Below are 24,684 nucleotides of genomic sequence, written 5' to 3'. Positions count from 1 at the left end.
GTATATAGTCTAGTGAGTGTGTATATATAGTCTAGTGAGTGTGTATATATAGTCTAGTGAGTGTGTATATATAGTCTAGTGAGTGTGCATATAAAGTCTAGTGAGTGTGCATATAAAGTCTAGTGAGTGTGTATATATAGTCTAGTGAGTGTGCATATAAAGTCTAGTGAGTGTGCATATAAAGTCTAGTGAGTGTGCATATAAAGTCTAGTGAGTGTGCATATAAAGTCTAGTGAGTGTGCATATAAAGTCTAGTGAGTGTGTATATAGTCTAGTGAGTGTGTATATAGTCTAGTGAGTGTGTATATAAAGTCTAGTGAGTGTGCATATAAAGTCTAGTGAGTGTGCATATAAAGTCTAGTGAGTATGCATATAAAGTCTAGTGAGTGTGCATATAAAGTCTAGTGAGTGTGTATATACAGTCTAGTGAGTGTGTATATGGTGTGCATATATAGTCTAGTGGGTGTGTATATATAGTCTAGTGAGTGTGCATATAAAGTCTAGTGAGTGTGTATATAAAGTCTAGTGAGTGTGCATATAAAGTATAGTGAGTGTGCATATATAGTCTAGTGAGTGTGCATATAAAGTCTAGTGAGTGTGCATATAAAGTCTAGTGAGTGTGCATTTAAAGTCTAGTGAGTGTGTATATATAGTCTAGTGAGTGTGTATATATAGTCTAGTGAGTGTGTATATATAGTCTAGTGAGTGTGTATATATAGTCTAGTGAGTGTGTATATATAGTCTAGTGAGTATGCATATAAAGTCTAGTGAGTGTGCATATAAAGTCTAGTGAGTGTATATATAGTCTAGTGAGTGTGTATATAGTCTAGTGAGTATGCATATAAAGTCTAGTGAGTGTGCATATAAAGTCTAGTGAGTGTGTATATATAGTCTAGTGAGTGTGTATATATAGTCTAGTGAGTGTGCATATAAAGTCTAGTGAGTGTGCATATAAAGTCTAGTGAGTGTGCATATAAAGTCTAGTGAGTGTATATATAGTCTAGTGAGTGTGTATATAAAGTCTAGTGAGTGTGCATATAAAGTCTAGTGGGTGTGCATATATAGTCTAGTGGGTGTGTATATATAGTGTAGTGGGTGTGTATATAAAGTTTAGTGAGTGTGCATATATAGTCTAGTGAGTGTGTATATAGTCTAGTGAGTGTGTATATAGTCTAGTGAATGTGTATATAGTCTAGTGAGTGTGTATATAAAGTCTAGTGAGTGTGCATATAAAGTCTAGAGAGTGTGCATATAAAGTCTAGTGAGTGTGCATATAAAGTCTAGTGAGTGTGCATATAAAGTCTAGTGAGTGTGCATATAAAGTCTAGTGGGTGTGCATATATAGTCTAGTGGGTGTGTATATATAGTCTAGTGGGTGTGTATATAGTCTAGTGAGTGTGTATATAAAGTCTAGTGGGTGTGTATATATAGTCTAGTGGGTGTGTATATAAAGTCTAGTGAGTGTGCATATATAGTCTAGTGGGTGTGTATATATAGTCTAGTGGGTGTGTATATAAAGTCTAGTGGGTGTGTATATATAGTCTAGTGGGTGTGTATATATAGTCTAGTGGGTGTGTATATATAGTCTAGTGGGTGTGTATATATAGTCTAGTGGGTGTGTATATAAAGTCTCGTGGGTGTGTATATATAGTCTAGTGGGTGTGTATATAAAGTCTAGTGGGTGTGTATATATAGTCTAGTGGGTGTGTATATAAAGTCTAGTGGGTGTGTATATATAGTCTAGTGGGTGTGTATATATAGTCTAGTGGGTGTGTATATATAGTCTAGTGGGTGTGTATATATAGTCTAGTGGGTGTGTATATATAGTCTAGTGGGTGTGTATATAAAGTCTAGTGGGTGTGTGTATATAGTCTAGTGGGTGTGTATATAAAGTCTAGTGGGTGTGTATATATAGTCTAGTGGGTGTGTATATATAGTCTAGTGGGTGTGTATATAAAGTTTAGTGAGTGTGTATATATAGTCTAGTGAGTGTGTATATAGTCTAGTGAGTGTGTATATAGTCTAGTGAATGTGTATATAGTCTAGTGAGTGTGTATATAAAGTCTAGTGAGTGTGCATATAAAGTCTAGAGAGTGTGCATATAAAGTCTAGTGAGTGTGCATATAAAGTCTAGTGAGTGTGCATATAAAGTCTAGTGAGTGTGCATATAAAGTCTAGTGAGTGTGCATATAAAGTCTAGTGAATGTGCATATAAAGTCTAGTGAGTGTATATATAAAGTCTAGTGAGTGTGTATATAAAGTCTAGTGAGTGTGTATATAAAGTCTAGTGAGTGTGTATATAAAGTCTAGTAAGAGTGTGTATATATAGTCTAGTGAGTGTGTATATAAAGTCTAGTGAGTGTCAGGGTTCTGTGCAGGCCAGTCATACCGATCTCGACATACCATTTCTGTACGGACTTCGCTTTGTCCACGGGGCATTGTCATGATCAAACAGGAAAGGGCCTTCCCCAAATTGTTGCCACAAAGTTGAAAGCACAGAATCGTTTAGAATGTAATTGTATGCTGTAGTGTTAAGATTTCCCTTCACTAGAACTAAGAGGCCTAGCCCAAACCATGAAAAAACATTACACACAACAACCCATAATGACAAGAGAGCGAGAGGCTGAGTAAGAGATGGAGCGAGAGGCTGAGTTAGAGAGGCAGAGAGAGAGAGAGCCTCTCGCTCGCTCTCGCTCGCTCTCTGCCTCTCGCTCGCTCTCTGCCTCTCGCTCGCTCTCTCTCTCTCGCTCTCTCTCGCTCTCTGCCTCTTCTCTCTCTTTTCCCTCTCCCAGACAGGGTGACAGTGGTAACGTTAATTAGACACTCTCTCCCCGAAAGGTCCATCTTAAATAAAACATTTGCTATGATTTTTAATGTCACCGATGGGGACTTGAAAAGGCACTACTGCCTCAAGACAGACCTTAGAAGGGCCCGGCTCTTTCAAAGCCCATCATTTCTTTTCCCTGGGAGCTACTGCTGTGACATTAAATGGGACGACAGCAACGTTCTAGCAATCCTAGAATCTCCATGTATGCCAGATTTTTTAAAAGAAATGTACACAGTTGATAAATGAGGCCCCACATCTGAGGATTAAAAGGCACATTCTGGGATATTTGAGAATGGTAATTGCCATTCTCATTCGTCAGCTTTATACCAAACTAAATAGCAAGCTTACATTGGGCTGAAAAAGTCAAGATTGTGACTTTAAAGGAAAAGGCTGTTGTTGCTGGGGCTAGACAATCACACTATGCTTTTTGCTATGCTGAGCTATGCTGCTGTGTGTCCTACAATACTTCCACAGACACGCAGGGAACAAAGCAAGGGGGACGCGCCCCACTACTGCATGCTGGGAGAAGACGACCTGCAATAACCCCCGCCGTGTGTGACATCACCACACTGCAGACAAACAGCAGGGGGGTGAGGGAGAAGGGAGAAAAAGGGAGAGGGGGGACAGAGGGAGAGAGAGGATGGGATAGAGAGAGACAGGCGGGCGAGGAAAGAAGGCGTGCAACCTCAGTTCAGAGGGGACAGATTTGTGCGAGGCGCATTTCACAGAGTGTCTCTGCCAAAGACACCATTCAGAAAGTCACTGAGAACTAGAGCCGTTTTAAGCTGCTAAAACAGTTACTCAAGCTTGGAGTTAGGAGTCTGGGGAACAAGGTTTCAACTCAAGTGAGATCATAGCTTTAATATAACAATGAAATATGTTTGGGGACTTTATGCCCAGCCTCTCACACAAAATGGCATAGCTAGAAAAGCATCATACTCCTTGCCTTTCTGTCTCGAGGCATCGCAGGCTGTAATTGCACGTTTAAGTGTGTAGGACGCCAACACACACACACACACACGGTGGGTGTATGACAGACACTGAGCTGTAGTTGAGCTGTTGTTATTCCAGCAGGGTTACACGGTGAGCATGGTGCTGGGTAGATGGGAGCATGGCCTCTCTCAGCGTAGCAACAGTCCCTCGCTGCTACTGCTGCTGCTGCCAGTGGTGAATATTTCATACTGTTGGCGCTCTGCTCGCTCTCTCTCGGTCTCCCTCCCTTTCTCTGTATTCACTCTACATTTCTCCTCTCTCCTTCCTCACCGTCTCTCTCCTTCTCCTCCCTCCCACTTTCCCAAAAGCATTACATTGGCCTCGATAGTGAGGTCAGTTAGGCATCAACTCCAACCCTGTCCTCTCTCTCAGATGAGTACCCAAGTCCAGAGGATTTCTGGTCAAAGCTCACTTTCGCCCAGCCACTATATGAGATGACTGGCTTGGTTGAGCATCACACACCATTACACCCGCAGGCACAATGCTGGCTTTCCCAAAGGACATTGACGGATGGCTGCAGCCAGGGGGTGATTTTAGATAGTATGAAATCAAGGGAAAATGCATTAAGGGTTTTAAACTAATACTGACAAAAACGTTTGACTATGACCATGTAATATCTGTTATTCCAAGTAGTCTTGTCACGATACCAACATTTTACTGACTATACGATCCCGGGCCAAGTATCACATTACTGAGTAGTATCGTTATACCACAGGGGAAATTCAGTGGCCTAGCATGCTGAACGCTTGTTCCCGTTCTCTAAACGTTATGCACACGTGCTAAACAAAAAAACCTGGTCGCTGATATTCACACATTCACTGAAATTCTCAGCACAACACATATTGAATTTAAACTTCACACTGTATAATAGAATACTGCATAGAATGGCTCATTTGCTCATATTTGCAATGGCCTACCTGTGATTGGGCTGGAGGAATGAGAGGAAGGAGTGGACACGCATAATGATCTGCATGTCACTGCTGCATCAAGGGGAAACCACGGCATGAAACCTTCTACTCTTCAGTTAATACACACACACACACACTCTGTCTCCCTCTCTTTCATAGACACACACCACTCTCCCTCCCAAACACACACTGCTCCCAACTTTAGAAACGTTAGGCAACAAACAGAATGTAAGAGAGCGCCAGAAAGAAAGAGATTTTTGATATAGTTAGGTCTTTATGAAGTCTACCTATATGAAGTCTACCTGTATGAAGTCTACATGTATGAAGCCTACCTGTATGAAGCCTACCTGTATGAAGCCTACCTGTATGAAGCCTACCTGTATGAAGTCTACCTGTATGAAGTCTACCTGTATGAAGTCTACCTGTATGAAGTCTACCTGTATGAAGTCTACCTGTATGAAGTCTACCTTTATGAAGTCTACCTTTATGAAGTCTACCTGTATGAAGTCTACCTGTATGAAGTCTACCTGTATGAAGTCTACCTGTATGAAGTCTACCTGTATGAAGTCTACCTTTATGAAGTCTACCTGTATGAAGTCTACCTGTATGAAGTCTACCTGTATGAAGTCTACCTTTATGAAGTCTACTTGTATGAAGTCTACCTTTATGAAGTCTACCTTTATGAAGTCTACCTGTATGAAGTCTACCTTTATGAAGTCTACCTGTATGAAGTCTACCTGTATGAAGCCTACCTGTATGAAGCCTACCTATATGAAGCCTACCTTTATGAAGCCTACCTGTATGAAGCCTACCTGTATGAAGCCTACCTGTATGAAGCCTACCTGTATGAAGTCTACCTGTATGAAGTCTACCTGTATGAAGTCTACCTGTATGAAGTCTACCTTTATGAAGTCTACCTGTATGAAGTCTACCTGTATGAAGTCTACCTGTATGAAGTCTACCTGTATGAAGTCTATCTATAAGAAGCATATCTATATGAAGCATATCTATATGAAGCCTACCTGTATGAAGTCTACCTATATGAAGTCTACCTATATGAAGCCTATCTATATGAAGCCTATCATCTATATGAAGCATATCTATATGAAGCAAATCTATATGAAGCATATCTATATGAAGCCTACCTTTATGAAGCATATATTTATGAAGCATATATTTATGAAGCATATCTATATGAAGCCTACCTTTATGAAGCATATCTATATGAAGCATATCTATATGAAGCATATCTATATGAAGCATATCTATATGAAGCCTACCTTTATGAAGCATATCTATATGAAGCATATCTATATGAAGCATATCTATATGAAGCCTACCTTTATGAAGCATATCTATATGAAGCATATCTATATGAAGCCTCCCTTTATGAAGCCTACCTTTATGAAGTCTACCTATATGAAGCCTACCTTTATGAAGCCTATATTTATGAAGTCTACCTATATGAAGCCTACCTTTATGAAGCCTATATTTATGAAGCCTACCTTTATGAAGTCTACCTATATGAAGTCTACCTATATGAAGCCTACCTTTATGAAGCCTATATTTATGAAGCCTACCTTTATGAAGTCTACCTTTATGAAGCATATCTATATGAAGCCTACCTTTATGAAGCATATCTATATGAAGCATATCTATATGAAGCCTACCTTTATGAAGCATATCTATATGAAGCATATCTATATGAAGCCTACCTTTATGAAGCCTACCTATATGAAGCCTACCTATATGAAGCCTACCTTTATGAAGCCTATATTTATGAAGTCTACCTATATGAAGCCTACCTTTATGAAGCCTATATTTATGAAGCCTATATTTATGAAGTCTACCTATATGAAGCCTACCTTTATGAAGCCTATATTTATGAAGTCTACCTTTATGAAGTCTACCTTTATGAAGCCTACCTATATGAAGTCTACCTATATGAAGTCTACCTTTATGAAGCCTACCTTTATGAAGCCTATATTTATGAAGCCTATATTTATGAAGTCTACCTATATGAAGCCTACCTTTATGAAGCCTATATTTATGAAGTCTACCTTTATGAAGTCTACCTTTATGAAGCCTATATTTATGAAGTCTACCTATATGAAGTCTACCTATATGAAGTCTACCTTTATGAAGCCTACCTTTATGAAGTCTACCTATATGAAGCCTACCTTTATGAAGCCTATATTTATGAAGCCTATATTTATGAAGTCTACCTATATGAAGCCTACCTTTATGAAGCCTATATTTATGAAGCCTACCTTTATGAAGTCTACCTTTATGAAGCATATCTATATGAAGCCTACCTTTATGAAGCATATCTATATGAAGCATACCTTTATGAAGCATATCTATATGAAGCATATCTATATGAAGCCTACCTTTATGAAGCATATCTATATGAAGCATATCTATATGAAGCCTACCTTTATGAAGCATATCTATATGAAGCATATCTATATGAAGCCTACCTTTATGAAGCATATCTATATGAAGCCTACCTTTATGAAGCATATCTATATGAAGCATATCTATATGAAGCATATCTATATGAAGCCTACCTTTATGAAGCATATCTATATGAAGCCTACCTTTATGAAGCCTATATTTATGAAGCATATCTATATGAAGCCTACCTTTATGAAGCATATCTATATGAAGCCTACCTTTATGAAGCCTATATTTATGAAGCCTACCTTTGAAGCACACCTCATGAGTAGCAGACCCTTTACCTTTCTTCCTTTGCTAATCAAATTGGCCTGGACCTACTGTCAAGGTACCAGGTTGTTAGCTAGCTAGGTAACATGACTGAACAACGTTGTTTGTTATCAAACCAATAATTAGCGGGCCGGGATGAGATTAAAAGCGGCCCGCGACATGGTTTGTGAAATGATATGAAAAGCACGCAGGAAGAAAGAAGTTAACTCAGGTTATAGAAGTCTTGTTTTTTTGTACTATTTGAGCTCGAGACAAGCATGCCTGTCGCAAAGCTGTTCTTCCCTCTCTGGTACTGCTGCATGACAGCGTACCTGCAAAGCCTATACTTAGACTGGCCTGTGCTCTTGGTTATACCAGGGATGAAATTATATACAACATATCAACTTTGCTCGCTCTGCTCCAATATATCAAATGTAACAGAAGACTGATCAGGGCTGGTAGTGGAGAAGCAGGTGAGGGCTGGGAGGGACATTATTGGACTGGTGCATACAAGAGACTAGTTGCTGTTGCTTAAAAAAATGTACTGAACTTATAAATAACTGAGTTTATAAGCATTTATAACAGGTACCCGCGGGTTCTTTAGATCGTTAGGGCCGGACATGTTGGTAGTATTATATGAAACAGTACTACAGTATTCTGAAATGTTGGTAGTATCATATGAAACGGTACTACAGTATTCTGAAATATTGGTAGTATCATATGAAACGGTACTACAGTATTCTGAAATATTGGTAGTATCATATGAAACGGTACTACAGTATTCTGAAATATTGGTAGTATCATATGAAACGGTACTACAGTATTCTGAAATATTGGTAGTATCATATGAAACGGTACTACAGTATTCTGAACTATTGGTAGTATCATATGAAACGGTACTACAGTATTCTGAAATGTTGGTAGTATCATATGAAACAGTACTACAGTATTCTGAAATATTGGTAGTATCATATGAAACGGTACTACAGTATTCTGAAATGTTGGTATCATAAGTATCATGACGTTTTGGTTCTGTGATATGACTGTGGTACTGGTATACCGTGCAACACTAATTCCTAAACTAGAGCTCGTCAGGCTAGTAACTCTTTTTATTCCGTACATGTAGAAGTTTTTTCCCATGCATCTGTTGACACTTAAAGGGATGCGAGTTGACATTGATGAAAGAGTACACTCAAAGACAATGGAGAATGTGACCGTCTGGGTTTCGGTAGCCGTGTGTGTGTGTGTGTGTGTGTGTGCGTGCGTGCGTGCGTGCGTGTGTGTGTGTAGGCTGACCTTGGTCTGAGAGCAAGTCCAGCATGGTCTGGAGCAGAAAGGAGAGGTGGCGGACAGACAGGCCGGGGTTTCCCATACGACGTGATGCGTACACCAGCTCATGGAGCAGACGCACCTGTACTGCCGCCCAGCCACGGTGGGAACCTGGAGGAGAGGAGAAGATTATTTTACTGTCCCGTGTAAATTCATTTCCAACTAAAACGTGTCTTCTGCATTAACCACCCAGGCCCCTCTGTGCGACACAAACAGAGGCTGGATCAGAGGGCAGCCACACTACCGGACCTCTGCAGCTGGTTTTAGGGATTACATGCCTTGCTCGAGGGCACAACGGCATTTCGGATTTGAGAGTGAGTGGGATCCTCCAAACATTCTCACACCAGAGCGGCGTGAGATTGGGAGCTGTGCAGTGCAGTGTGGCGTTGACTTCAGGTAATTAGTGTTCTGCAGCAGAAAACACATCAGCAGACATCTTAATAACCTGCTAGCTTTTCACTGGTGTTCTGGGGAGCATGGATGGGTCTCAGCGTTACGTAACATTACATTCTCCACAACCCCCCCCCATTCCCCAGGCTATACTCAAGGCTGTCAGGGATGGTGCACTGGGGGAGTGGGGAGGGAGAGAAGGGGAAAAAAAGCAAGAGGAGGAGGAGAGAGAGAGAAGGGGAAATAAGGCCAGCCTACTCAGAGGTTAATAAGAATCAATTGTTCCCTGAGCTATACAGTCTGCGGAGGTCATAAAATCTTGACCAAGATGCGTGTCCGTTATCAGTGTTCTCTGTACTGGGGGATTATATTATTATTAAATAAATAACCAGATGTTATTCATTGCTACCGACTTCTGTCATCTGCAAAAATTATATTAATGCAAATCTTTTCTAAGCCATTTCCTCCTCCTCAGTGAAGCTGCAGCGCCCACTAAGCAGCCTAAATATAGCAGCATCAACCTGTCTGTAACATCATGTGAAGCTACCGCTGCTTATCTGAAGGGCACCAACACAGAGGAGAGGATAGGACACACAGTGGCCCTCTCTCGTTCTTCCTCTCGTTCACTGTCACTCTCACACCCCTCTCTTTCTGTATCAAAAGACCATGAACGCTGGAAGCTTTGTATTCACTCCTTAATTGCTAAATAAAGGTGTGCCAAAACCTCTTATTCTTGCTCTCCATCACTCCCTCCCTCTCTTTCTCCCTCCCTCTCCATCACTCCCTCCCTCTCTTTCTCCCTCCCTCTCCCTCTCTCTCTCTCTTTCTCCCTCCCTCCCTCTCTTGCCTACTTCCCTCCCTCTCCTTCTTCCCATCCCTCCCTCCCTCTTCCCATCCCTCCCTCCCTCTCCTCTCTTTCTCCCCTCCCTCCCTCTCCCCTCCCTCCCTCTCTTTCTCCCCTCCCCCGCTCTTTCTCCCTTCCCCCTCTCTTTCTCCATCCCTCTTTCTCCTCTCGCTCCCCCTCCCTCTCTTTCTCTCCATCTCTCTCCCCCTCCCTCTCTCTCTTTCTCTCCCCCGCCCGCCCTCCCTCTCCCCCATCCCCTCCTCTCCCCCTCTTGCCTCCCTCGCCTCTCCCCCCCTCTTTCTCCCCTCCATCTCTTTCTCCCTCCCTCTCTCTCTCTCTCTCTTTCTCCCTCCCTCCCTCCCTCTCTTGCCTACTTCCCTCCCTCTCCTTCTTCCCATCCCTCCCTCCCTCCCTCTCTTGCCTCCTTCCCTCCCTCTCCTTCTTACCATCCCTCCCTCCCTCTCTTGCCTCCTTCCCTCCCTCTCCTTCTTCCCATCCCTCCCTCTCTTGCCTCCCTCGCCTCCCTTTTCTCCCCTCCTGCCTCCCTCCCCTCCCTCCCTCTCTCTCCCCCTCCCTCTCTTTCTCCCCTCCCTCCCTCTCCACACCCTCCCTCTCTTTCTCCCCTCCCCCGCTCTTTCTCCCTTCCCCCTCTCTTTCTCCATCCCTCTTTCTCCTCTCGCTCCCCCTCCCTCTCTTTCTCTCCATCTCTCTCCCCCTCCCTCTCTCTCTTTCTCTCCCCCCCGCCCGCCCTCCCTCCCATCCTCCCCCCCCCTCTTTCTCCCCTCCCTCTCTTTCTCCCTCCCTCTCTCTCTCTCTTTCTCCCTCCCTCCCTCTCTTGCCTACTTCCCTCCCTCTCCTTCTTCCCATCCCTCCCTCCCTCCCTCTCTTGCCTCCTTTCCTCCCTCTCCTTCTTCCCATCCCTCCCTCCCTCTCTCTCTTTCTCCCTCCCTCCCCATCCCTCCCTCCCTCTCTTGCCTCCCTCTTCTCCCCTCCCTCCCTCTCTCCCCCTCCCTCTCTTTCTCCCCTCCCTCCCTCCCTCCCTCCCTCCCTCTTTCTCCCTCCCTCCCTCTCTTGCCTCCTTCCCTCCCTCTCCTTCCCATCCCTCCCTCCCTCTCTTGCCTCCCTTTTCTCCCCTCCCTCCCTCTCTCCCCCTCCCTCTCTTTCTCCCCTCCCTCCCTCTCCCCTCCCTCCCTCCCTCCCTTTCTCCCCTCCTCCGCTCTCTCCTCTCGCTCCCCCTCCCTCTCTTTCTCTCCATCTCTCTCCCCCTCCCTCTCTCTTTCTCTCCCCCGCCCGCCCTCCCTCTCCCCCATCCCCTCCTCCTCTTGCCTCCCTCGCCTCTCCCCCCCTCTTTCTCCCCTCCCTCCCTCTCTTTCTCCCCTCCCTCCCTCTCTTTCTCCCTTCCCTCCCCCTCTCTTTCTCCCTTCCCTCCATCCCTCTTTCTCCTCTCGCTCCCCCTCCCTCTCTTTCTTTCCATCTCTCTCCCCTCCCTCTTTCTCTCCCCCGCACGCCCTCCCTGTCCCCCATCCCCTCTCCCTCTCCCCCATCCCCTCCTCTCCCCCTCTTGCCTCCCTCGCCTCTCCCCCTCCCTCCCTCTTTCCCCCTCCCTCTCTTTCTCCCCCTCTCTTTCTCCCTTCCCTCCATCCCTCTTTCTCCTCTCGCTCCCCCTCCCTCTCTTTCTCTCCATCTCTCTCCCCCTCCCTCTTTCTCTCCCCCGCCTGCCCTCCCTCATCCCCTCCCCCTCCCTCTCCCCCATCTCCCTCTCTCCCCCTCCCCTCCCCTCCCTCCCTCCTTTTCTCTCTCCCCCTCCCTCCTTTTCTCTCTCCCTCCTTTTCTCTCTCCCCCTCCCTCCTTCTCCTACAGCTAAATGTCTTCTTCTGTGGTATTTGCAAGGCAATGGAATCCAATTAGCATCACCATGAGAATGACACTCTGCCGCACAATCCTCACCCTGTCACACAAACACGCACCACCCTGTCACACACTGCCTGCATCAAAAGGCACTGTACATTCTGGTAAGAGAATTAACAGTTCCCTGTAAGGTGATGTCTGATACTTCTGTCATTTAAACATGAACAGTGCAGCAGGGATTAAAAGCATGGCAGCTAAATGCCTTTTTGTGAGTCTGTGGTCTTTGAAACAGTGTTAACTCCAAACAAAATGAGAGAGAGAAAAAGAGAAAGTCTCCTCAACCTGATAAAGAAGAGAGTACTGAGAGGGCTCCCTAGCCAATTAAAAACCAATTTGCTTGTTCATTTCTCTGCCGGCCAGCCCTGTACCAGGCCGTGTTGGAATACACTATTGAGCCCCATTTCCTCTCTGATATTAGCCTCCTGCACCAAGGGCCTGGCCAGCTCCCAGCTCTCTTCTCCTCCCAGCTCAATAAACTCCCCACTGATACCTCTCCTCAGGCTCAGAGGCCTGGTCGTAGTAGGAAGTCCTGCTGCCTTATGAGGAACATTTACTTCTTTCTTTTTCTGCTTTGTCTTGTAAACAAAGTTAGGGAGGAATATATCCATAGTCAGACAGACACACACTTCACTCCCAACTACACTACAGCATAATTGTTTGACTACCTCTCACAATTGTTTTCCACAGCAGTGAAGTGGAGGTCAACAACAACGTCTCTCTCTGCCTGACAGAAACTCTTCTCAAGTGGGTGCTTGAAAGAGGATCACAGTAGAGATAGAGGACTCTGAATGTTTTCTCTGTCAGTGTTTCTTTTATGCTACAGTCCCTCGTGGTGGAGTGGGTTGAGCAAGGTGAGGGTCAAGAGCCTGCAGTGCACAGCAGCTTATCCTAAGGACCCTGAGAAAGTTTTGTGTGTGTGTGTGTGTGTGTGTGTGGAGCAGAGGTCTGGGTCAGCGCAGGTCTCAAATCAATTGTGTGTCTTTTTGCTCAAAGTGGTGCCCAGAATACGTATTACCCCTGAGAAGAGCTCTTGAAGAGAAGATCCTTTAAATAATGCTCAGAGCAAGGCAATGTTATTCAATCTCTTGCTAAGTATTGACCTTACTGAAACAGATATCTGTGCTTGTGTGTGTGTTTTTATTGATAATATAAAGTTGTAGGGATCACTCAACAGTGTATGGGACAGTTTTGACACAGAGTTAAGGCATATCCAGTTGGGTACCTTTGCTGAAGTCTTTGGGGTCGAGGCAGAGGCTGTATCCAGGCAGGGTCTCCAGCAGCAGCTTGTAGCAGGCCCTCCAGCCAGGCTCTGGGATGGTGGGGGCCACACACTGCATGGCTGCTACCCGCTTGAAGAAGGCTGACTTACGGTGGAAACCAATCAGGTGGTAGAGCTCAGAGAGAATGCTGTAACGTTGGATCTTCTCTTCCTCAGACAGCTGAGAAAACAGAGATCATTATTTGGTTGGTTGGTTGTTGGTTAATTGGTTTGTTAAGATGTTAATTGGTTGGTTAATTGGTTTGTTAATTTGTTGATTGCTTGGTTAATTGGTTTGTTAATTAGTTAATTGCTTGGTTAATTGCTTGGTTAATTGATTGGTTGTTTGGTTAATTGTTTGTTTGGTTGGTTCATTAATTGGTTGGTTGTTTGGTTAATTGGTTGGTTGTTTGGTTAATTGGTTGGTTGATTGATTGGTTAATTGCTTAATGGTTGAATGATTGGTTAATTGGTTGGTTGGTTGATTGGTTGGTTAATTGGTTGGTTGGTTGATTAATTGATTGGTTAATTGGTTGGTTGGTTGGTTAATTGGTTGGTTGATTGATTGGTTGGTTGATTAATTGATTGGTTAATTGGTTGGTTGGTTGGTTAATTGGTTGGTTGATTGATTGGTTGGTTAATGGGTTGGTTTTTGGTTAATTGGATGGTTGATTGGTTGGTTGGTTAATTGGATGGTTGGTTAATTGGTTGGTGATGGACTGATTTTATTACATTGAAAAACTTTTAAACCACACACATGGAAACACTGCATTTAAATCGAGACCACCCGTACCTAAAATGTCAGACAGGTTGTCCCAGATTATGTACAGGTTGTCCCAGATTTGTTTTATGAGTCAAATTGAACTTTTACAGAGATTCATTTGGAAATAAGCTGCATCACTTGTTTTACTGTCAAGGATTTATAATAATAATAATATTTTATTACATTTAGCAGTTATTTTTTTACCCCTTTTTTCTGCCCAATTTCAATCTTGTCTCATCGCTGCAACTCCCCAACGGGCTCAGAGGCGAAGGTCGGGTGATGCGTCCCACAAAACATGACCCACCAAACTGCGCTTCTTAATGAAATCCAGTGTGTCAGAGTAAACACAGTTTAACTGACAACAGCCTGCAGGCGCCTGGCCTGCCACAAGGAGTCGCTAGAGCACAATGAGCCAAGTCAAGCCTCCCCCCCCCGGCCAAACCCTCCCCTAACCGGGACGATCCTGGGGCAATTGGATGGTGATACAGCCTGGGATTGAACCCAGGTCTGTTGTGACGCCTCTAGCACTGCGATGCAGTGCCTTAGACCGCTGTGCCACTCAGGAGGCCCAAGCAGAAGCATCTGCTAATAAATCTCATATATTATTATAAATCCTTGACGATAACACAAAGTTATACAACTTATTTCCAAACAAATCTCTGGAAAAGTTCAATTTGATTTATAAATCAAATCTGTGGAAAGGTTATGAGAATGATCAGTCACTGCACAATGAAAAGGAGGTGGTGGCACACTGGCAGAATCGTCCAAAACACAACTAAGATTTCCCTCCAAGAGAGACAGGCCTACAGAGCAGAGCACACTGTGTGACTGCCTGAATAGAGTCCCTCGCAGGATGGCCTTAGGCACCTGTCAGAGGAGCTTTCCTTTGTGTCAAGTTATGGGACTGTGTGTTGGCAGGTGATCCTCACCCAGGCAAGCAGCAGTGACAGGTGCCTGAGTACAGAACCTGGGGGTTGACAGCCTCTATGGGACCTGGGGGTTGACAGCCTCTATGGGACCTGGGGGTTAACAGCCTCTATGGGACCTGGGGGTTAACAGCCTCTATGGGACCTGGGGGTTAACAGCCTCTATGGGACCTGGGGGTTAACAGCCTCTATGGGACCTGGGGGTTAACAGCCTCTATGGGACCTGGGTGTTGGCAGGCAGTCCCTTTGGTTTCCCATAGGGCAAGGAGTTTTTCCTGACTATATGATCTAGGTAAAACTCTGGACCCTGGTTAGACGACAACTGGGGCCCAGAGTTATTCCTGAATATGAGATGTAAACATGGGACTTGAATAGGTAAAACTCTGGTCCCTTACAGTGTGTTTGCGACCAGTATGATGGTTCTCCCCCCCAGAGAGGTACATTTACATGTCAGGTGAGGTCTTACCTGTCCCAGGTTGATGTAGACAGCATTCTGGAGGAACTCTGAGGCCTCCATGACCCTCTTCTGAATGGCTAGCACCCTGACTGCCTTCACACACGCCTCCAGCTCTATCACACCTGCATTCTTATACTGGGGGAGGGATGAAGGAGAGGAAGAGGGGGAGGGAGATGTTAAGAACAGACACAGCCCAGGATCAGCATAAGGAAAACCTAACTAATCAATGAGTACTTTTCTGATTTCTCCCACCCTGCGTAATATTCTGAACAGATGTATTGCGTCATCGGTCTCTTTCAACTACAGACATCTGTAACAGAGGCGTGAGATTACGGATCACAGTCCATGGGGTGATACGGAACCTCTGTCGTTCATTGTTACTTTACGCCACATGACTCTTCCAGGGGAGTTCCGGGTTCCCACCTAGTAGTTATATTGAAGTAGAAACTGGACTCGATGTACAATAGTGCTGCTTAGACTCCATACACTACTCTCTCACACAACCAGCCAGCCACCCCTATCCCCATTGTCTCCTTATTAAAATTCAATTAATATCTGAATGGTCCCGTCGTGTCGAGATATAACGTAATTTCATTTGGAGTGAACTAGTTACAGGTAAAAGGGCCAAGCGAGGTCAGAGCAAAAATCCAATTATAATAGTGGCAATAACACACTGCAGAGTTTCAGAAGGTCTACTGGGATGTTATGGATGTTACGCATCAGTGTTTTATCCCAATCTTTTAGGTTTGTTTGTTAGTTTTTGTTCATGCATGTGTTATAACAGTAAGTATAGTTACTAATAGACTAACAATGCAATTAACTAATGTCTAGTCTTGATGGCAATGATGCTCTACATTTTTTGGGGGGGGGGATTTCAATTGTTGAGGTAATATGGCATTTGAGATGGCCCCACACTTCCATTTGGCTAATTGTAACAGACAGTGACATCATGCTAGCTAAGCTTTCTAATGTTGACTTCAGTGCACTCAGACATATTCTCCTGTCGTCAGCATGTAGTAGTTTGTTTACAGTGTGCACACAGCCACCCTCTGCTGCAGCAGACTGCCCAACCATCACTGATACTTAGTGAGCTACTGCCCCCTGATGGATATGTTGAGAACTGCAAACTGGATAGTGGATAATGAAATACTGTCTGCAAACAGCATCGGTCTGCAAGGCGCAAACACTGAACCTTCTTGTTGAAACATAATGCATGTAATGAAGTCTGCAGGAGCATTCATCAGTGTGTGTGTCTGTTTATTTCCTAGGATTGATCTTCTTTGTACCCTGCAGATGAAAAATAGCTAGATGTAAGTACAGTGCTTTTGAAATCTTCTTGTCCATTGCCTTGCCATAGCAGGAGATGGAACAAAGTAGATAGGAGCATTCATCAGTGTGTGTGGGAAAAACTATTTCTTATCTTTTCCAATACCTTTCCATAGTAGGAGATGGACTCCTTGTATTTCTCTATGATGTCTTCAGGACCCAGGCAGTTCTTGGCCCGACCGATTTCACTGCTGGTGTCTGCACTGATCCCATTGGCTGTGAGTGCACCTGAGGGAGGAGAGAGAGAGAGAGGAGAAGGGAAAAATGACATTAATGACTGGGAATATTGTCAATGTTATCAGACCCATCCACCACTTGGCTCTTCACATCCATGCAATATGGCCAAAGTCACAACAATCAACAATGACATACTCAGAAACTGAGTACAGCTTACCTGAGCACACACATTTAACGCAGCGTCGACAGGCGTTTCAAACACCGAGATATCAAGACAGCGCTCAATAACTGCCATGCACGGCATTCACTTTTATATGGAAATACAAAACAATCTATCTATAAATAAAAGGCCTTCGCGGGTCACTGCGCACTGTTACGTGATCAACGTGTCATCATGTGCTCAGTAGTTTGTAGCGTTTCAATTGAAATAGGAGTAGTAGCTCTCATACACCTATGTGATTTGAATACAAATTTTGTATTGAGAAAACTTTGCCTAGAAACGGCGCTAGCTGGGTCCATAGCAACGGTGTCGCGGCGATGTCACTATGACACAGCGTTATATGTGGATCATAAGACTACTCTGAGATCACACACACACATACTAGAAATGTATACACTCACCGTACAGTAAGTTGGTTTGAATAAAAACATTGCTAGGTGGTCCTCTTTAGCTCAGTTAGTAAAGCATGGTGCTTATAGCGCCAGGATAATGGGTTCGATTCCCGGGACCACCCATACGTAAACAATTTGGGCACACACTGTTAGTCGCATTGGATAAAAGTATCTGCTAAATGGAATATATTCGCTTTTTTTATTTTTTTAAGGTGTTTGAAAAATGTGCAACATGTTACATCTAGACCCAGAACTACACACTTTATACAGACCCCTTGGATTGAATGGTTTAGTAAAACCAACCCCAGTCTCTAAAAAGGTAAGATATAAGAGCTACATTTCTGCAGCATATCCTACTGATAGGTTGGCCAAAATGCCTCACACTGAACAGTTCTACATTGTAACTTGAGGCTACAGGAAGAACAGACAAATAGCTTGGACGCCCCAATCAGCAGTACTACAATACCAACATCGCCACCCTCTGGTGGATGTCTGAATTACTTTAAAATCTAAATCGGAGGTTATAGTGCTGAATATAACGTTGTTGATTATGATTTTAAATGGTTACTCTTCATTGATTAGAAGAGGTCAATGAAGCACAAACACCCAACAACATTAACACTGACAAGAACAACAGGAATACAACTCCTGCCTTAAGAGGGGGGGGGGGGGGGGGGGGGGGGGGGGGGATATCAGTTTTGATTTACCAGTGATGGAAACAATAAAACGTTGGAATCAAATGTAGTGCAATGGGTTGATAGCCTGGTCCCAGAACTGTTTATGTTGTTTGGCCTTAGTTGGTAAGACAGCACAAACAGATCCGGGACCAAGGTTATGGTCACAAAAAGCATAAAACTAACAAGTAAGAGGGAAAAGAGCCACAGCAGGCAAACACAGGTAGGTGAGATGTCTAGCTAGGAGTACGCTATGCAGGGCGGCCCTGTTAGTGTCATACCATACCTGGGTCTATGAGTACCTCCTGCGCCCCTACGGTAACACACAGAGACAGACACACGGAGAGAGAACGCAGGTTCACACAGTGCAGTAAGTTACTGAAAGCAAAGTTAGTCCCCAAACGTGACGCTTCTTAGACGGTTCCTTGTGACTTTCCCCATCGGTCCCCGCCGTATAGTGTTCTATTTCTAATTACTTCAGTAATAAACTAAAGCAAAATATGTGTGGTTATTTAGGGGTTAAAGTAATTGACTTGTTAATAATATGAAGTAAAGACATGGGTGAATGGAAATATGATATGAAATACTGTTCAGAACAAATGGGTTAGGTTGTGGGGGCCACCGGATATCTCAGGTAATGTTGTCCAGGGCACAGAACAACAGAAGCAGCTGGGCTGAGAAAAGCATAGCAAAGCTTGTGTTGTCATAGTACTAGCCATACTAGCTGCAATTGCATGGGCCACACGTCAGACAGCCAGGGAGATCGCTTCCTTCCAACCATCCTATAATCACAGCTCATTCAGAAACTTCCGGACATCTTCCACTGTCCCACAACACAAGTTTTCTTTAATGAGATATTACACTAAAAACACCTCCCTCCCCATAAACACCACAACCTCCACATAGTAAAATACAATCCACATTACAACCGTACCTCCAACCCCTCCTCTCCAGACAGCTCCCCTGGGGGCCCCATACCACCACACTGTTAATTTGATCAAATTCAACCCTGAGACGCGCAGAGACCCTCCCTTTCAATAATAACACCGGGTCTGTCCCCTTCTTACCCATATGGCCAACTTGGCTTGGCCAAACAAGAAGTGAAAAAAAAAAAACATTTTTCCCTTTCACTGCTTGAATACCTCGAGCCCATCACACATATCCCTACCGAGAAGACCACCCCCAACCTCACACACAGGGAGAGCAAGCGAGAGAGAGGAGTGCTATTTACCTGGCCGGTGTCTCTTCCCTGTGTCGGCTGCTTGGCCCTGGCCACGTGCCAGGCTGGGTTCACGTCCAGAAGCCTTCCCTGCTGTTCCTCCAGGGTAGTGGAAGATAACAGAGGCTGAACACAAGCCCTCTAACGCAGCTGGAGAACCAAGACAAAAGGGAGATGTGTCAATAAAACAGAATACCCTCCATTAGAAGTTGACTAAAGGGCATTCTGTATGTACAGTATGGCAAGGGTGATGATCCATCCTCCTGCAGAGCTACTGGGCTTGGCAGGATTTTGCTACTACCCTGTTGTAGCACCCCTGATTGCCTTCAAGGTCGTGGTGAGCCGCTGATTAGTAGAATCAGGTGTGTTATAGTAGGGTCGGCGCAAAAACCTGCAGGGTATCCATCCCTGCTTTATTGGATTTGAGAGTAGAGCAGGAGCCATGTCTTCCTCCCCAGTCTTACCCCCGAGCCACAGGAAGTCATTGACGGAGCGGAGCAGCTCCACTGCCATGTGATAGTGAACCAGGGCATCCTGCAACATGCCTGCCTGCAAACACAGGTCCCCAACGTGCTTCCTCATACGGCCCTGGCAACACTTCTTATAGTGCCTAAGGAGGAGGAGGGAAAGAAACATCAGTCAGATGTCGTAGAGGTATCCATTTACAATACAACTTTGTACACATTACAGCAAACAAGTATCCAAGTAGGGTTTACTTCTTACATCATTTTCACAACTTTGTTAATTCCAAATTCATTGACCAGCTGAAAAACTATATAGGCAGCAAAACATGTGGATGATACCAGAGCTATAAAACCCAAATAGAGTGCAGAAGAAAAGACAACTCACCTGCTATCAGTGTCCAGCCCCACAAAGTCTTTCTTCTCAAAGGGAACACAAAGCAGTGGTATCTTATCCCCAGACTTGTCTGTGGCTCTATCCAGCCTCTTGGACTCCAGCACAATGAAGATGGACTCCACAAAGTCCTCCACCCTCTTCTCCACATCGGGACAGTCATCATAGCTAGGGTAGAAAGCCACATCCGTCCTCTGCTGCTCTGCAATCTCCCCCTGCAGCCCGAACACCAGGAGCCGTGAGTCGTACAGCGTGGCTCCGAACACATCCTTCTGGCAATGGAAACGGTCCGACGTTTGGGGCCACTCTTTAGCCGAACCACAGGTCGTCACGGAGATGAGGCCCACCACCTAGATAGATAGAGATGAATAGAGATAGATAGATAGACAGATAATACTATTATTCTTGAGGGGAAATGTCATGCACAGGACAAAAAAAAGACACATACCGCACAGCAGTGCTTCTCTAACCTCTCCTTGGGAACTCCCAGACGTTTCACAGTTTTGTTGTAGCCCTAAACTAGCACACCTAATTCAAGTAGTCAAGGGCTTGACGATTAATAGACAAGTTGAATCAGGTATGCTAACTCTGGAATACTTCAAATAGATGAAACGGCTGTGGGCCCAAGGAGAGGTTTGCGAAAGGCTGCTGTAAACGACACAAAAAAACAAAGTGCATTTCTGAAACCCAAATAAACATTACGAAAAGCAACAAACAGGAAGAATAATACCCACAAAGCAACAAACCTTGCGGTGTGTCTGGAAGTCTCCCCACTCGTTGTTCTCAGGGAGGTAGTGGTGACGGTAACGGATATAGAGGTTCCTCTGGGAGTCCCGGATGGACACCTTTTTTTCCCCAACACCATGAAAAGGCAAAACAGAACAAAATAGGGATCATTTGACAATCAGGATCCAATGGTAAAAAAAATGACATTAAAAAACAAATAACTAAAGTGGACAGGGGTTACATATTTCAATAAATAATAAGACATAGGCCGAGACTGTGTCACAAATGCCACCCTATTCCCTATATCAATCAAATGTATTCATAAAGCCCTTTTTACATCAGCAGATGTCACTAAGTGCTTATACAGAAAGCCAGCCTAAAACCCCAAACCAAACCCCCAAGTGATGTAGAAGCAGCATGTAGAAGCACTTAGTGCACTACTTTTGACCAGTGTGGCCCCTGCAATAGGGTGCCATTTGGGACGCCCCCATAGCTAGCACACATAGTGAATGCTTACCTGGGCCACAGAGGTAATGCGTTTGTAGATCCTGAAGAACTCGTCCTCAGGGACGATGCCCACTGGTTGGACCACCACCAAGACCGTCTGATGGTCCTCAGCACACTGCATGTAATCTGGGATACTCATCTCCTTCTCATGGGCTATGAGGAGCAGGGGGAAAGGAAGAGGGAGAGAACCAAAGGAAGGGGGTAATTTAGAGACCTTAACCCAACACCTAGCGACCTCATCAAGTGGTTCGGACCTCTTGGCGTTGGGGTTTACGCTGTTGGCCTGACAGTCACTGGACCGGGGTTCAAGTCCCGGTCGGGCTACAATATGATTTTATTAATGCCTCAACATCTAACGACATTTCATTCACACATTCCACAGCCAAGGTTTGAAATCCCTGCCAGTTGATTCTAAAGCATTCTGACAATAATCAGGTGTGTTACTGCTTGGTTGGAGCAAAAGCAAGCAAAACCCACACAATTTCTCAACTCTCAGTATGGTGACCAAACATGTCATCGTGTGAGTTATTTTAGGTATTATTTACAAGTATTGACAAGACAGCCGTTGGAATGAATTGCAAACTACATACATCGCGAGCGTGACGTGTTGCCCATTCACAACAACACCACCCACCATGCGCGAGTGTCAGTCTGGAGTATAAAGGATCTACCTAGCTAGCAACAAAGACAGAACACTGTGCTATCAGCTATAACCAACCTAGCTACTGTAGCTATCATCATGGCTAATATACCTTTGTTACAGTCAAATACATTCAATTTCAAATATATTCAGAAATGGAATTATTTCAGCCATCAATGTTTACAGAATGGCTGCCTTACCAAGTTAGTTAGCTTGCTAGCAACACTGACAGTCTCCAGAAAGCAAGCAAACATTTGTATGACGCCTGGTTGCTAAGCTAGCTGACTCTTCAGCCACAAACAGCATAATTCTTTACCAAAACATGCCAAGAATTCACAATGTATGCGTTTCATTGATGTTACCTTGATATATATTGAACTATAATTTTTTTAACAGAGCTTCCTGAATGAACTCTTCTTCTCTAGCTTCTTCTTATATGGTATATTGGCGATCGCACAATTTAATGTGCATCCTGCCACCTACTGTCCGGGATAGAAACAGGATTCCCCAAAAACTGAACAAACTACCAAAATACTACAAAACCAACAAATAATAATAAACTAAATCTAACAACGTTTCTGTTAAAAAATAAAAACAGATCTGATCCCTACACAGGCTCAAGGGGAACCTGGGAAGGTGGGTCTTCCGGAGCCAGTACCACTTGCAAGTCTTCACAAACTTTTCTTCCACAGCCACAATAATGTCACATTTCTTAGACTTTGAGACTTGTGCTGTACAATTTATAACTGTGGCAATGAACGCCACAAAATCCACCTTTTCAACACACAGGGTATATTTTGACTGGTAGAAAACATTTACTACAGACTGTGGTTCATCCACTACCATGTCTTCACTAGCATCACTTGTTTTCTCAATTCCTTTAAATCGCCACCGCATAGGAGATTAAATTGGCCGCTCTAACTTTTGCCACCTCGATCTCCTTCACCCACTCTAAGAACTGAGGATCATGATCCCCACCACAATTGCAACACCGTCGTCCTTCTATACACAGTTTTTCAGTATACTCTGTCCATCTGCACACATTTGAAACATGGCCAAATCCTTTACAATTCTTACACTGCAGTAGTTTGGGGACGAAAGCTCTTACAGCACCAAGCTTCAAATGCATAGGCATTTTCTCTTTATCAAAAATAACATCTTCTTTTTCTCCATTCACCCAGCGGGTCAGACGCTGGGTGAATTGCAAGGCCCACCAACCACACCAGGATTTCTCTTCAGGTATTCAACCTGAACATCCGTCGTCACCCCCGAGATGAGTCCTTTGACGGATGCTCTACTCTGATATTCAAAACACAAAACGTTTATTGTCCGGAATCTTTTGAGGCCCACTGCAATCTTCCTCATCTTTTCCCCACCAGACCGTTTTCCTTATTCTCTTTCAGCTACTATGGCAAAATATGAATTTAGTGCATCACTGCCCTCCTATGTCCACTACTGGTACTGTGGGCTCCCATGCTCCTAAATATTTTGCTGTGCAAACTGGAATTTTGATTTGCTAGCACCATTGCCAATAGAAAAGCATTCACCCGGGTATATTACATTGAATGACAAAAATATCTTTGCAAAGTTGCTTAATGTATGTTTCGTATACATTGTATCTTCTCACCCATGAAAATGAAATTCAGTAACTCATGGAGCACAATACAATTATACAAGTGCTTATTTTATGTTAACCGTAAAACCAATTAGCTTCTGCCGTTAGATTTCGTTGCTATTTTACAGATTGTCTAATGAGCGTTCTATATATGTCCAAACCCGCCTCCTATTGGTCCGATTTTCGCAACTTATTTACCAATCACATCACGTTTTATGTTGGATTACCATTGTGATTGGTCTCTGAACCCATACACGACTATTTTCAAGTAAATCTTTAAGTATTCTTCGTTGTATAAAACCCAGATGAAGGTTAACAGCTGAAATGTTTGTTTACTATTAAAGTCAAATTAACTGTCCAGTGTTTCTGGATTTCAATTAAATATGACCTGTAGTTAATTAACATGTAGGGGAATAGTTTTCCTTCCCAAAAAGTTTAATAAGTATGTTATAAAGCTAATTTTCTGTGTTTGGATGGGAACGCTTGTATCATCTCAGACAGGGGAGGAAGAGGGCACAAGACTTCGCTCTGGACTTTCGAACTCTGGCCTCCAGGATGGAATGAGCGGGCCCTGATCTACCACTACAGGTGTGGTCTACATGAGGACGTTCGTAGGGAGCTAGCCTGCAGGGGCACCACCCTTAACTTTGACCAGCTGGTGGACCTATCCATCAGGCTGGATAACCTGTTGGCCTCCTGCGGACATCCGGATCGAGGTCCGTCAGTTCCATCCCCCAGCACCTCAGATCCGATGCCGATGGAGCTAGGAGGTGCTGCTATGAGGGGGACCTGTGGCCGCAGAGGGCACACTGCTGGTCGGTGCTGGGGGGGTTCTCCAGGGAGTCGAGGCAGCAGGCAGGGCACTGGTGGATCATCCCAGGTGAGTAGTCACCTGACTCACCCAGAGCTTCCTGTTTCGCACGTGTGTATATTTTGAATTTCCTGAGTTTTTCCCGCATTCCCAGCATAAGGTGCTAGTAGATTCCGGTTCAGCTGGGAACTTTATTGATAGTTAATTTGCAAT

General features: G+C 44.2%; 1 protein-coding gene across 5 annotated transcripts in view; it reads right to left on the bottom strand.

Annotated features, from left to right (window-relative positions):
• LOC110489414 (trafficking protein particle complex subunit 9) overlaps nt 1-22,493 on the bottom strand; it is a 288,194-nt gene extending 265,701 nt beyond the window's left edge. For 2 of the 5 annotated variants that reach the window (XR_005041280.1, XM_036970672.1), the window contains exons 1-11: nt 22,408-22,493; nt 21,416-21,558; nt 20,907-21,017; nt 20,167-20,522; nt 19,782-19,927; nt 19,330-19,467; nt 18,385-18,411; nt 16,742-16,863; nt 15,319-15,444; nt 13,128-13,344; nt 8,731-8,874 (exon numbers count right to left, since the gene is read on the bottom strand). Coding sequence is in view for 4 of the 5 variants with exons in the window: in XM_036970672.1 (XP_036826567.1) it covers nt 8,731-8,874; nt 13,128-13,344; nt 15,319-15,444; nt 16,742-16,863; nt 18,385-18,411; nt 19,330-19,467; nt 19,782-19,927; nt 20,167-20,522; nt 20,907-21,017; nt 21,416-21,544 (1,516 nt within the window). In the remaining variant the exon portion in view is untranslated. The remainder of the gene's footprint in view (nt 1-8,730; nt 8,875-13,127; nt 13,345-15,318; nt 15,445-16,741; nt 16,864-18,384; nt 18,412-19,329; nt 19,468-19,781; nt 19,928-20,166; nt 20,523-20,906; nt 21,018-21,415; nt 21,559-22,407) is intronic. The other 3 variants (XM_036970673.1, XM_036970674.1, XM_036970675.1) reach the window with 3 other exon arrangements.
• Between the last annotated feature and the right edge of the window lie 2,191 nt (nt 22,494-24,684).

This window comes from Oncorhynchus mykiss, chromosome 32 (assembly GCF_013265735.2).
Source record: "Oncorhynchus mykiss isolate Arlee chromosome 32, USDA_OmykA_1.1, whole genome shotgun sequence".
In the NCBI taxonomy this organism is placed as follows: domain Eukaryota; kingdom Metazoa; phylum Chordata; class Actinopteri; order Salmoniformes; family Salmonidae; genus Oncorhynchus; species Oncorhynchus mykiss.
This window is presented reverse-complemented; position numbering and strand designations above follow the sequence as displayed.